Raw genomic sequence first — 14,141 nt, forward strand, 5'->3', positions numbered from 1 at the left:
TGTATGTATGTATAAATAAATATAATGTCTCTCGCAGAGTATGTTCATACTATGGTTAGGCATGCCCCTATGGGAGTAATGTCTCCCTAAAGATTGGATTCCATAGGTTGCTTAACAAGGTGACTTCCAAATTCAATTATTGTTAGACCAAGTTTAAGTTTGGTAAGAGGTTTCTACTTTGAAACATTATCCTCATTGCCACCATGCACAAGCTATATGAGCTCAATTTGGAGATTTCACAAATGCCTTTGGGATAGAACTGGTATAACATATCAATATATAGCTTAGCATCTTCATAAGAGAATACTGAGAATTGACGGATCATTTTCTAATGTTATACTTTCTCCAAACTTAGAGTCTCTCACTTAGCCTCTCTACCCCACCCTACATCCACGAAGATCATGCAAATTAGTGGTCATCCTTGATAAATTGAGAGAGTAAAAAAAATGGTGGAGAAAGAATGGCTTGTTGCATTTGCATGAGAAGGGGTATTAATAGTGGAGTTGTCACCCTTCACCATTAATGTTAAGTCATTCCATGTTGTTTAAATGCATTATGCCCTTCATGAGGATGCTGAGGCTTGGTTGTGGATGACAAAGACATTACTCACATGAACTCATACAGACATGGGCTGAAGCTGATATTGCAAAACATGATGGATTCCCAGGGATCAAAGGTCTTAAGATGTTGTTGGGCCATATTGAAATTTGTTGGTTAACTAACACCGAGAGCTCACTCGTTATGCGTAGAAAAGTAGAAATCCAATGGCAAATAATTGGTGAAAATTGGAAGACTCGAATGTAACTATGTAATTTATGAAATTATGCATATACTAATGTCTTTAATTACATAATGAATCTATGGCCACTTATTAACTTATCATCAAAAGGACTTGGTCTATGTCATGAGCATGGGTAGCTAGTGGGAAGGGTCATTTTTACTATGAGTAGTGAGAAATTCAATATAAGGTAAAGTTAAAAAAAAACATAAACATGCCTTCTTTTATTATACAAGAAAAAGAAAAAGCTATTACAAAAATTGGCCATCTATATATTTTCAAAAAAGGTAAATGATTTGCAAACTCCATGAGAGGGAGAGAGAGAGAGAGAGAGAGAGAGAGAGGGGGGGGGGGGGAGAAAAAAATGGGAACAAAAATAGCAAGCAAGAAGAAGAAGAAGAGAGAGAGAGAGAGAGAAAGGGGGAGAAAAATAGCAGTGGGGACAACCAATCACCCGTTTGCACGAGTCAACAAAGAAAATCCACCACCAGTCAAATTCTCCCACTCGGCCAGCCCTAGATAGGAAATTTATCATCTTTGAGAGTGCAAAACGATTACTATAGCCTCTCCCTCCAGGCAGGCCAAAAATGTAGAGGTTTTTATATTCATTTTTATTTTTTTACAAAAGATAAGGGAGCATGGTGGAGCATGCCTACATGCAAGAGTGCCATAACCATCAAGTTGAAATTTAAAAAACTTATCCCTTTGATCATCGTCTTAATCAGCAGTGGCTTACAGGATTAGTGCAATCAGCAGTGGCTTAGAGGATTAGTGCGGAAAATATTATAGAACCGCCATTGATTGCATAAGGGCGGAGAGAGATGATGCATTGAAATACCTTCAGTTTGCCGTGATGCAAATCTAATCTCAGCAATTTCAAACCTGCGAGAAACGAGATCGGATCGGACGTTGCACGAAAATTTGCAGAGATGGAGACGCCGTTTGCGGTGATGACAATTCGGAAAGATGTCTGCAAGCGATGCCGGAAATGCAACATCAAATAAGCATTGGCACGATCTCCGGCAGAGAAACAGGCAAGCCAAGCGCTTGATCCAACAGTTATCCGTTCACGTTTACGGTGCATGAAAAAAAATCACTGTTTGCCGTCCTCCTTTTCTGCTCAACGTCGTCGTCATGATTTAAGAGCACCATCTTCAGGATTGGGAGCCTTTTGCAGAGGATCCATAGAAGACACCACATTGTTTTGCAGAGGAGCAGTAGTAAGCAACCACATTAGTGATAGAGTTAGAGTCTGAAGCCAGTTTAGCCTTCCCCTTACGGCATTTTCGGTCGCCAGCGACTCTTTGGCACCCTCTTTGCTTTTAGGAGAATGTAGAGGTTTTATATTAAAAAAAAGATATCCGAGAATGGCTACATGCAGCGTCCCATAACCATCGCGTTGAGAATAAACTCAAGATTACGTCGAACCTACACTAGCGCTACCGTGTCAAAAAGGCACCATACCGAATGCAGATGCCATAATCGCTTCCTCACGATTCTTTTCGGCTCTTATCTTAAGTATAATTCCTTTCCTCGCCTTTTATCTTAAGTACAATTTCTTTGTCCGCAATGCCAACTCCATCGTTAAGTTCTTAGGCCCGTTATCTTAATCCCATCCACTTTTTGTTGCTACGTTGCCATATAATACGAATCGAGACAGATATATGAGTAATTCCCTTAGTGAAGGGCACTAAAATCATTTTTATGGCTGAGACCTGAAGAGGACAGGTAATCCCGGTTGGATACCATCGATTTCAACCTTGCAAACCATAAATTCCATCTGACTTAGACTGACCTGCCCAGCGGGCTTGGGAGTGCTCGAATTTCAAAGTTAGCTTCAAAGTAGACAGACAAGTAATTTGAAGAAGCAAGTGCCAAGAAGTGCATCATAGCAGCACAAGGGTGATCAACATGTAGGAACTGTAGCATCATTTTCCCCTTATGAGCCAGAATGTGCACATGAATAATGAGAATATTCAACCCCCCATGCAATTTTGGTGAACATAATTGCTGTACTGGAAGCAAGCGTAAGCTTTTTCTGCATACTTTGAATGCCAAAAAATTTCCATGATGGCAAGATTTGCTTTGGTAAAAAAGATCAATGGCATATAAAATTGAATGTAGGAAAAATAGATTGAACAATTGTGAGCCGGATATGCAAAGGCCAAGTAGCTAACTTCCAATATTCCAGCATTTTCTTTAATCTGGCAAGAACCCAATCAATCTATTGACGACGGGTAATTGTCCAACCTAGAGGATAACCAAGATGGCGTACCGGGACAATTTCCCTTGGCCATACCACACTACGCGAATCCTTAGAATGTAAAGGCAACGAGCGGGATTTCTGAAAATTGATATGAAGGCCAGCAGCCATCCCATACAATGAGAGAGCCTGCATAAGCGAAGCAAGGTCCCTTTCAGTATTCCGTGGCACAAAAAAAGAATCATCTGCATACGCGTGAGCAACCAAAGGATGACTTTTAGGAATGTGTAAGCCATGTAATGTGCTGGTTGCCACCAAATGATCAATATAAGGAAGCATAGGATGCATGGCTATAGCATAAAGAATAGCACTAAGAGGACAGCCTTGGTGAACCCACCCACCCACCCAGTCACCCACCCACCCACTCACCCGCACACACACACACACAAAGCCACAGAAAATTCCAAACAAGGCTTTACTTGGAGTGCAGGAGCATTTGTTGCAGACTAGAGGTTTAGGCATACTTCGGAGGCCGAGAAGCTTTGATTAAGCTTCCAAATTGTCATCCTCCTGCTTAAGCCCCATGCTAAAATATTAAAATTTGGGTGGATCCAACTGCATGATGTCGTAGCTTACAGTGAAAACATTTTTGTGGCAATAGAACTGTGGAGGAATATGGAAGGAAAAGAGAAGCAGCCACCTTAAATTTGATTGGGAGTAGAACAGTATCAATGTCATGCCCATGATTGCTTTGTCAGTTAAGAGAAATCTTCGATGAACATGATGAATGCATAATCCGCTAAGGGTACACGTAATATACTTCAGAACAATTCGAGTGTCTTGTATATGCAATTGAAGAACATGCAATTCATATATTCCGACATTCAATGGAAATCTGGTAAGAGGCTCTTGAGATTTGTGAAAGACACTATGTATGTGGATCTACTCTAGATCTGATGATTGGGTCAAACATGCAAATGCACAGATCTATAACCTTCTATTGCTGTTTACTTGGTACAGGCAGATGCTGCTGTGGTGAGAGCATATGGCTTCAATGCCAGTTGCATATTTTTGTTCCAGCAGGGTGAGGGATCAGAGGACCAAGTAGAGAAGGCAGAACTGACCAAAAGCTTGCTCAATATACCACCACACGTAGCAATAATTAGGCTTGTTAAAATGAAGAATAGCCAGGCCTTGGTGGTTTTTTGTCGGGTAACATCAGCCCAAAAATGCATCTTACACATATGAAAGGCAAATGAAAGCTCTCTGAAAGGGCAATCAAGCCATCAATTAAGAGGTGTATTGTTAAGATTGAAAAACATCAAAAATGCATTTGAAGTCATTAATATTCTAGATGCTGAAAAATATGAAAAATGCATTTGAATTCATCAATATTCTAGATGCTCTAGAGTACATACTGCTAATGCTCCTTCAAATCCCCTTTCATAATCAAGTCATCACATAAGCCCGTGGCACCTTGAATTAAGAGAACCACTCCCACGGTAATAGCTTTGTGATGTGAGGATCTCTTTTCCTCCAATTAAGTGGTGGTTTATGCTTCATGCGGGCATGATATAGGGGAAAGCAATGAAGCCCTGGTCTTCTGTGTATGTCCCTCCTTGCATTCTTATTGTTGTGCAATTGCGTAGGTGTAGCCCGGTGCTGTTAGGTCTCCTAGAAGGGCTCTTTGTGGTAATGATGGCGGCTAGATGTGCTTCTCGTCACGTTTGCTCTTGCTCACTCATTGCACTTAAGAAGTAGACTTTACCACGACTCTCATTTCTATATATGGGAAGCTTCACCTGCTCTCATACCCTTTTGACAAAGATACAGTGGGATATTTTTCATTTTGCTTTTGTGGGTTTGAGGTTGAGTGTTGCTTAGAATGTGGGTTATGTCAAGCTCACATGCCTCCCTATTAGTATGTTAAATCTGATATCTACGGTGTTTGTGTGTATTGCCACATCCCCTTCAAAGCAAGGGCCAAGTTGATTTGCAAGCCTCCCACTGTTTGTAATGGTAAATTTATGTTAGTGATGTAGGCGTATGAAGCACTACATTGTCTTTGTTTAAATTAATATATTTTCTATGTCCACATCAAGAATAATCAAGGATTGATTACATGGTAGCTATTCTAGGACAAAAGCAAGGATCATTTGCTGAGGTGGGAGGACAGAGCAAGAGGTAAGTGGTTGTCTGATACCTTACTCAGGAGGCTCCTTGTATTCAAAAGTTGGTTTTGTGACTGAGGACCTCTTCTATATTAAGTTATGCTGTTGATGCCTACAAAGCCCTCAAGCTCTCAAGAGACATGTAACATACTGACTAAGGTCTAGGGTAGAAATAGAATTGTAAGAAGTATTCAGGGAGAGAAGACCAGGATCTGGAAGGTCTCCCCAATGGCAAATTACAATGCGATTCTGTGGATTGCTATGTCAGCTAGGAAACAAATTCTTTGTGTGGTTGGATGCCAGTACTAAACATGTTTTTTTCTCCGGAGTGCCGATAGAAACTCAGTACGAAGACTTTGTATAGATGGATGCTCAAGTATGTGTGGGTGTGTGGATTTGTATGTGTGAGAGCATACTTTTATACTATGGTCTACACCCACTGTTGGGCTTTGATGACGTCAGTGGGGATGTCATAGTAGCTAGTCCCTGCTATGCGTGATGGAGTTTATGGTTTTCAATCTTATGAGTGACTATCGTGAGATTGAAACTGCACTTGTTGTGTTTTTAGAGGATGAGTTTGGGAATGTTCTTGGATTCATCTAGGTATATGCTTCTGCCGTATTAGCGGACATGCAAATTTCACCTTGTGAAGTTTTCATCCAAGTTGCAGCTTGCTGGTATTGCGATAATTCTTTCTATCTTAAATGGTGCGTTGCCCTATCAGCTAGATTTAGGTTTAGATGCTCGTTTGGGAGAGACTAAAATGAAGTCGTTTAGACTTCACAAGTAGTTGTAGCTTGAATGAAGAGATTTGGACTACTTTTTGATTAGCCTTCTCCTTTAGTGCTAGCCTTCGTCATGGCTGAGTTTGCTCTTCACCTCCGGAGTGTCGACATAAACTCAATACGAAGACTTTGTATAAATGGATGCTCAAGTATGTATGGGTGTGTGGATTTGTATGTGTGAGAGCATACTTTTATACTATGGTCTACACCCACTGTTAGGCACTGATGACGTCAGTGGGGATGTCATAGTACTATGCGTGATGGAGTTTATGGTTTTCAATCTTATGAGTGACTATCGTGAGATTGAAACTGCACTATGTTGTGTTTTTAGAGTGTTTTTAGAGGATGAGTTTGGGAATGTTCCTGGATTCATCTAGGTATATGTTTTTTCCTCCAACAGCTAGGGAGGACCCCTTACACATGTTTTGGTCCTCTCCTAGAGTTCATGAGCAGGATGAAGGTCATCCTATGAATGCCTAATGCAGGGTTCACGGTCAATATAAAATTATACCATATAACATTGGGAGATGCGGCAGTTTCTCAGGAAATGTAATGTTGGACTGGTAATAACTCTGAGATGGAGAGCCAGAACCTATACCTATAGGAGTGTAAATATTTTATTGGCAATGGCAAGGATGTCTTCTAGTCGAACTTGTTATTCCTATAGGTGAAAAGGCTGGTTGGGATATTGACTTAGTAGAGGTGTGGTATGGCTGCATATGTCCTTAAAATTCATATGTGGGTGTTAGCTGCTGCTGTTAGTGTATTGGCCACTAACGAAAAGATTAGGGGTGGATACTTATTGGTGTGGTCCCCTACTGAGGACTTTTTCCATGAAAAGGGTTTCTTAGGTGCCTTGTGTTGTGTCCATAGTCTACTTTGGTTTTTAGTTTATGTAATAAGAGATTTTTAACTAGGTGTTACTTAAGTTTTAACACAATAAGTTTTGATAGCTAAGACCAAGCGTACACACATACATACACACGCACAGTAACGAGTATGTGTGTATAATGTGTAAGACATCAGGCATGACACGTGTGTAATTTGGGGTTGCGTGTGCATGCCGGAAGCTTGCTGGCTTCCACGAGGGCAGCATGTGGAGCTTTCACATGGGCAGCAAAAGAAAGCAGATGTAAGGTATGCATGTAAGGGCACGTGGGCAGCAACGCATGATGATGTATGGATGGGCATACAAGTGGGAAGACCTAGTGGCATATTAGGCGTGACTTTGGGGCTGGCAAATGCCCAAAAAGGGGATTATTAAAGGAGGCACAAGGGCCTTAGATAGTCCTAGAGCAGTTGGCCAAAGACAGCCAGACTGCCAGTATTGAGGGCAGATCTGGTCAGCCAGCACGGCGGAGTTGAGGGTCAATGGGTGGAATGGAGGACTAAGTCCCTGAATGAATCACTTCATGACAATTGTGCAAATGGAAAACTTGGAACAATGAATTTTATAAGACCCCATACTGTACAGTGCTTACAAAAAAGGGACATGTGTGGCATCTAGATCTACCTAGGGATTTGAATGTTCCAGCTTAAAGAAACGAAAAGGAAGAGTTCTAGATGTAGAGATAAAGGCTAGAAGGAAATTTACTGTGCCATAGCCAAATCTGCTACTTGATAAAGTTTCCAAGGATAGAAGGTAAGGTTTGGGGTGCGGGTAGTGTCCCTCGCATGGCCTTTGAATCAATTCTTGGATCCCAGCTTGTTCTGTTGTTCTGTTGAATTTGTGCCGTAGAAGAAAGTTTCTACCCTTTTCTGCCAGGAAGATAGCATCCCTTTCCACACATACTGAAAGTCTATACGATTGTCTTAGAAAACATAATGTTTCTCACTTAAATTTTTACCCAGGCCAGTGGTGTATTTATGATATATCATGAAACGCAAATTGAGGCGTCAGACCTTGGTTCCATATGGTGCAGTAACAGCTGAATTTCGGAAGCAATGCAGATGTACAAACAGTGTTTTTTCTTTTCTTTTCCATAAGTGATGTAATTTTGTTTCATGTACAGACCCTGCCTGCCTTACCAACTGATTATTCATCCTTCCAAGGACCTTTTGTTGCTTGATGTGGTTAGCACTTTTAGAGCTTTGGTAGAGTGAGTGTGAGCTATATCATTGACTACATGCATGATGCGATAATTGTCAAAGGTTCTCATATCACTAGAAACTGGAGACGGCACACATGTGACTGATTGTTCATCCTTCCAAGAACCTTCTGTTGCCTTGTTGTTGAAGTGAAGAGACTTGTTAGTGAGTGTAACTATCCATGGCATGGCTCTAAATATATAGACACTTTGATGCCCTGGTCTACTTGTTTCCATCACCGTAGCTGTAACCTGGCAGAAGCCAACTTTAATAATAAGCAACCGCTTATCCATATTTCAGAGTACTTTTTCCCTTTTGGTAAATGTTCATAATTTAGGAGAGTCTTCTTTTATAGGAAAAGAATAAGCCATGTCTTTTTGGGAGTTTATCTGACCTCTATTTTCCAAGTACCGCAATATACACCACACTTCCAGGGCCACCGACGTCACAATGAACAAAAAAATGTTAGGAAATGTGTACATATTATCTGCTGAAGAAACACGTCTCCTTTTGCAGGAGGAACAAAGACATAATGATCTGCGGAAGAATCATGCTTATTTTTTGCACGAGGAACAAGGTTGGCTGGAATGGTGGACCTTGAGTCCACCTTAAACTACCCTATTAATTGAGTTCCTTTTGAAAGACCTCAGGTAACGTTTACTAACCGGACACAAACCTCTAGACAATTGTTGCAAGTTTGGTTATTCAGGGATTAATCTATGTAGGCATTGTGGCGGAGAGGTTATGCTTATATCTGTGCCACATTGTGAATCTGAAATCTGGCTTTAGACTTCACCAAGCCACTGGATCATGTCTCTCCTTCAAAGTCATAGGGGTTTAAGATTTCCACAGACTACACGTGTGCATCAGCTAGACTTCAATTAACCAGAGTGGGTCCTGATTTTGTAGTATAATCCGACCAAATCGTTAATTATAAAATTTTTAGTAGGAATAATGATGAAAGGATCTTCAACACAGAAGGTTGATTTGATTTTTGGATCTGGTTTTGATGTCATTGGGCCTGTCTCAAAGCATGTGAGACAAAAGAGAGTTTATGAAAACATTTTGGAAGTACATACATCATTTTTAAGATGTGAATTGAAATACCATCTGTCTATTTTCATTTGTGATTGGTCCATTTCTTAAAAGGTGTCCCTCAATACTTTGCAAGGTAAATTATATCAAATGGAAAATGCACCTGTTCTTTCCTTGGCTCCCTGTTCATATATTAATGCAATAGAGGAGGCACCACAGACACAGCTTACTCTGGCACTGATCAAGCCTGATGCAATTCAGTGTGGTCACCTTGGCAAAATCGTGCATGCTATGCACAAGCATGGCTTTGTTATTGTGACATCTACCCACACCCAGGTTACTCTTAACTTCTTTCTATAATCTCAGACTATCATTTTGAGTAACTGGATGAGTATCTCTCCAAGAATGTATACAAGAATTATATCGTCGTTTGACTTGTCCTGATCTTAGCTGACAAGGGTGAGAGCTGAAGAGTTCTATGATCACCTCGAAGGAAGCGACTCATTTGACAAGCTCACACGTTTCATGAGCAGGTTTTCCGCCCTAAAAGACCACAATGCATAATTAGATGTAGTTCAACATTGACAATAAATGCCAGTAATATAAGACTGTATAATCCTGGTGTGGGATTCGATTTGCATTATTTCTGTTTACAGGGATTGGCATTAAAGTGCGTTCAGTTAGGCAGGTGGTCTGAAATTTTAGTTTATGTTTTGTGATATTAATACTGCCTCATCAATATCTAGTGGGACCATTTATGCATTTGTTCTGGGCAAGAAGAACGCCGTTCAAGAGTGGAATGCCCTTATTGGCCCAACCGATCCAGAAACAGCTCGACGAGAGTCACCATCAAGGTATTCCTCTATGGGATGAGGGGAGGAGAGAGAGAGAGAGAGAGAGAGAGAGAGAGAGGTTGGGGGAGGGTGGGGCAAGAGATTTATGTTTTTTGCAGAAGATTGTAAGAGTCTATGTTATCAAAAGAGTGTACATGAGGTACAGTGGAGTTCGTTTACTGCCTGATAAGTAGGGAAGGATTGTCCATATATAAGTTGAACTGCTTTGATAACACGCCTCAACTTTATTGTATTTAGGGGAAGCAGGGAGTGTTACAATCGTTTGCAGATATAGTACCAGGAGTTATAACGGTTTGCAGATGTGGTACCTGATCGATAGGGAATAACATCTTTAAACTGGCTGAGCTGCCATTGTAACATAACTTTATATCCATGCATAGAAGGAGATGCTACAAGATGAAATCTTCATGCATTTATCACAAGGCTACATTGGGATTAGGTTGTAAAGTAATTACTCTTGTAATCTCTGCGTATTTCTGTTGTCACAACTGATCATCTATGCAAAAATGTGGACACACATCTCCCAGTATACCTGAAAACTGATAAAGACTATGCCATCATTTGTTTTGGCCCCTCTGAAATACTTTTACAAAATTTCCCATATATTGTGTGTCACTCCTGTTGATTGAAACGACCAAGATTAAGAATGTCATGCTTGTTGGAAATGAAGGAAAGAATCACTCTACCCTTACAACCTATGCGGAATAGGTACAGCTCCGTCTCACACTCAATGATAGAGACCATACATGAAAACCTCACTCAAAGGTTAGAGCATAGCCATCATATACAAGAGAGAGAATGAGAGAGAGAGAACTCAGGTATATTCCTCCACCAAATATTGGGCAAATCAGCTCAAGGTGAGCACAAGATAACCAGCAAGGAGCTGGGCAAAACTGAGACTCTCTGTGGGCTAACTCCTGCTCCACGCTTCCTCTTAGGCTTCAGTGGCTGATGGAGAATAAGGGGAGAAAGGGGCCCCTTTTAAGCCCTGGAAATGGCCGCAGGTTTTCAACCCTGGCAGGCCAACCTGCCAGTCCCAAACAGCCCCCCCTGGGCAGCCTATATAAGGGGCTGCCAGGGGGTTTGGTGGGCTTGCTGTCCCTGCCCATTTTCGCCTGCCATATAGCCCTTTTGTGCTGCTGGCCTGCAGCCCAGAACTGTCCCGATTATCCCTCCTCCTCTCAGTCATATGCCCCCCCCATGTCCTCATATGGGGACTCATGGGTGGGGGACATTGACTTCCAACACTCCCTCTCAATGTCGACACTGTGGGCCGATTCCCATGCGTCGAATGAGGTGTTCCATCTGCTCCTGTGTGAGAGCTTTCGTGAATACGTTGGAAAGATTGTCGGCGTTCGGACAGTACATCAGCTCCATGATGTCATTGATGATGGGCTCCCCTACGAATTGGTAATGGACTTTGATGTGCTTCGTCCGTGCATGAAACTTTGGGTTCTTCGCGATGACTATGCAACTCTGGTTGTCAAACAATACCACTGTCGCCTCCTCCTAAGTCACGTCCATATCCTCAAGTATCCACCCTAGCCACAATGTCTCACATGCTGCTGTGCAAGTAGCTCAATACTTTGCCTCTATAGAAGAAAGAGCAACTGAGGGTTGTTTCTTGCTCAGCCAAGAGATGGCCCCTGATGCAAGCACAAAACAATACCCTAAAGTTGAATGCTTGGTGTTGCTGTCACCTGCCCTGGTGAGTCCAAAATATGCCTGACTCAATTCTTGTGGTGTATGTAATCCCCTATGTGCAAGTACCCTTCAGATACCTCAACACTTGTAGACCTGCCTTCCAGTAATTCTCCCTGGGATTTGCAGAAAACCAACACGACAGCCCAACGACAAAGGGGAGATGTCCGGCCTGGTGTTACATAGATAAAGCAGACTGCCCACCAACCGTCGATATCCGTTGGCATCTACCAGATCTGAAGAGTCATGAATGCTCAACTTCTGCCCGACCTCCATTGGTGTTATAGCCTCCTTGCAGTCCTGCATCTCCAACCACTTCAGTATCTCCCGATAGTTTTTCTCTTGCATGATGAAAATGCTGTCCTTGTTTTGCTTGACCTCGATCTCGAGGAAGTAGTGGAGAGATCCCAAGCCTGTCATCTTGAACTCCTTCATGAGCATCCTCTTGACCTGAGATGTGGTCACGGGTAAGGATCAGAGTGTCCACGTATAGGATTAGTACCAGCCTTTGCCCCCCCTCTGAAAGAGAGAGAGATTTGCATCTGATGGACTCCTATTCAACTCAAGGTGAGCACAAGATAACCAGCAAGGGGCTGGGCAAAACTGAGACTCTCTGTGGGCTAACTCCTGCTCCGCGCTGCCTCTTAGGATTCAGTGGTTGATGGAGAATGATGGGGGGAAAGGGGCCCCTTTTATATGGGGCTGACAAGCCCTGGAAATGGCCGACCCAGGCGTCGGTTCTCAGCCTGGCAGGCTGACCTGCGAGTCAGCCTTTATCTGCCCCAAACAGCCCCCCTGGGCAGCCTATACAAGGGGCTGCCAGGGGGTTTGGTGGGCTTGCTGTCCCTGCCCATTTTGGCTTGCCATACAGCCCTTTTGTGCTGCTGTACCGCAGCCCATAACTGTCCCTATTATCCCTCCCCCTCTGTCATATGGCTCCCCATGTCCTCCTCATGGGGGCTCACGGGTCCAACAATGCTAATGGAAAACTTGAATCGTTCTGAGACAAAGCATTGCCTGTCTAATTTATTAGTGTACATGGGAATATAGATCGATGATGATAAATGCTTATATTGTTTAGAGCTCAAAATACATTGATTCGAAAGCAGTGATCTCTTGCAGCTGTCGTGTTGCAGCCTACGTGCACTTCATGGCACCAATGTGATACAAAATGCTATGCATGGTAGTAACTCTTGTAAAGAGGCAAAGCGAGAGATTAAGTTTTTCTTTCCAACAGGTAGATTGTCAAAACATATCACATTTACAGAGTCGTGCAATATTTACGTGTGATCCTGCATTTGCTAAATTGATTGATTGTTATATTGAAAAGGATGAGTAAATATTATTTACTCATCTGAAACAGATTCCATTTTTTGATTTTGTTTGTCATGGCAGTTTTTTTAAAATTGTTAGGTCCTTATATTGAGTTTTGGTTTTTTGTTTGCGTAAGTAAAGATGCTGTTTTCAGAACCTGGGTCTTTTTTAAGCTATCATGATTTTTTTTCTTTTCTAATAGAAGACAAATTTTTATGTACAAGGTATCACATCTTCAGGATACATGATAGCATGTTGTCTCTTTGTCTTTATAGTGATAATGGATCCTCTTCCAGATGAGGATGCATCAAGAGAATATTTTGAAAAACATATGAGGAGCACACTCCTCAAAGGTCTCACAGCGCTTGCAAAAGCTAAACCCCACAGCGATTCTTTAGAAGTTATTGTATCCTTTATCTGCTTTCTTCTTGTGTTTCTTTACCAGCGAATCTTAAGAGTTATCACTATGTGACTGATAATTGTAAAACTTTTAATGGCATTGAGCATGTGGAGAGAGAATAATTTGAAATCAATTGCGAAAGAGATGCTTCCTTAACCCTCGTTTTTAGACATGGCTAGCAACTTGGTTACAAGAAAACAATCCAAACAAGCCACTTGTCAATGGAGCTCGAATAGTGACTAGATTGCCTTAAAAATGAATCACATTGCTCTTTGAAGTTGGATGTCTTCAATCTTCATCGTGTTGAGCTTACGGTTTTGTTTTCCATTGTTTACACTTGTTTGAAGCAATCGTACAACTTGATATTCTATCTAGTTCAAAAAGTTTTGAGCTTATAAAAGACTGCATGCAAGTATGGAGGATATAGACCAATGATTATAGTACCTTGTTTAAATTGTCCACATCAACTGCTAGTAATATTTGGCATCACATATTTTACGAATTTGGAGTGCCATTCAAGTGTACATGGCAATATAAACAAATAACTTTTGGAGATTGGTAGTACCATAGTGGTAGTGAATTACAATGTATCCACTTTTGTGTAGGGAGGGACACATTGGCTCTACAAAAAAAAATAAATCAATTAATTCTCTCTCTCTCTCTCAATTGCCCCCCCTTCCTCCCTTATTAACCTAAATTAACCCATGCTATGCTTGCAAAAATTAACTGAAGCTAAGTGCCGCCACCCTTTCCTACCTCTCTCTACGCTCAGCCCCCTCTCTCCCTCCACTCACTCTTCTTGCCTCTACCTG

The 14,141-nt window shown here is 41.7% G+C and overlaps 1 protein-coding gene across 1 annotated transcript; it reads left to right on the forward strand.

Moving 5' to 3' along the window:
- Positions 1–1,487: 1,487 nt before the first annotated feature.
- Positions 1,488–13,582, forward strand: LOC147888602 (putative nucleoside diphosphate kinase 5). The gene is made up of 7 exons (XM_087392324.1): positions 1,488–1,812; positions 8,542–9,396; positions 9,511–9,593; positions 9,807–9,914; positions 12,752–12,852; positions 13,205–13,335; positions 13,499–13,582. Exons 2-7 carry the CDS (start codon positions 9,211–9,213, stop codon positions 13,580–13,582), a joined length of 693 nt encoding a protein of 230 aa, XP_087248450.1. The 5' UTR covers positions 1,488–1,812; positions 8,542–9,210.
- The last annotated feature ends 559 nt before the right edge of the window (positions 13,583–14,141 follow it).

This window comes from Dipteris shenzhenensis, chromosome 21 (genome assembly GCF_047967505.1).
Source record: "Dipteris shenzhenensis isolate YYH24624 ecotype China chromosome 21, Dip_SZ_1.0, whole genome shotgun sequence".
In the NCBI taxonomy this organism is placed as follows: domain Eukaryota; kingdom Viridiplantae; phylum Streptophyta; class Polypodiopsida; order Gleicheniales; family Dipteridaceae; genus Dipteris; species Dipteris shenzhenensis.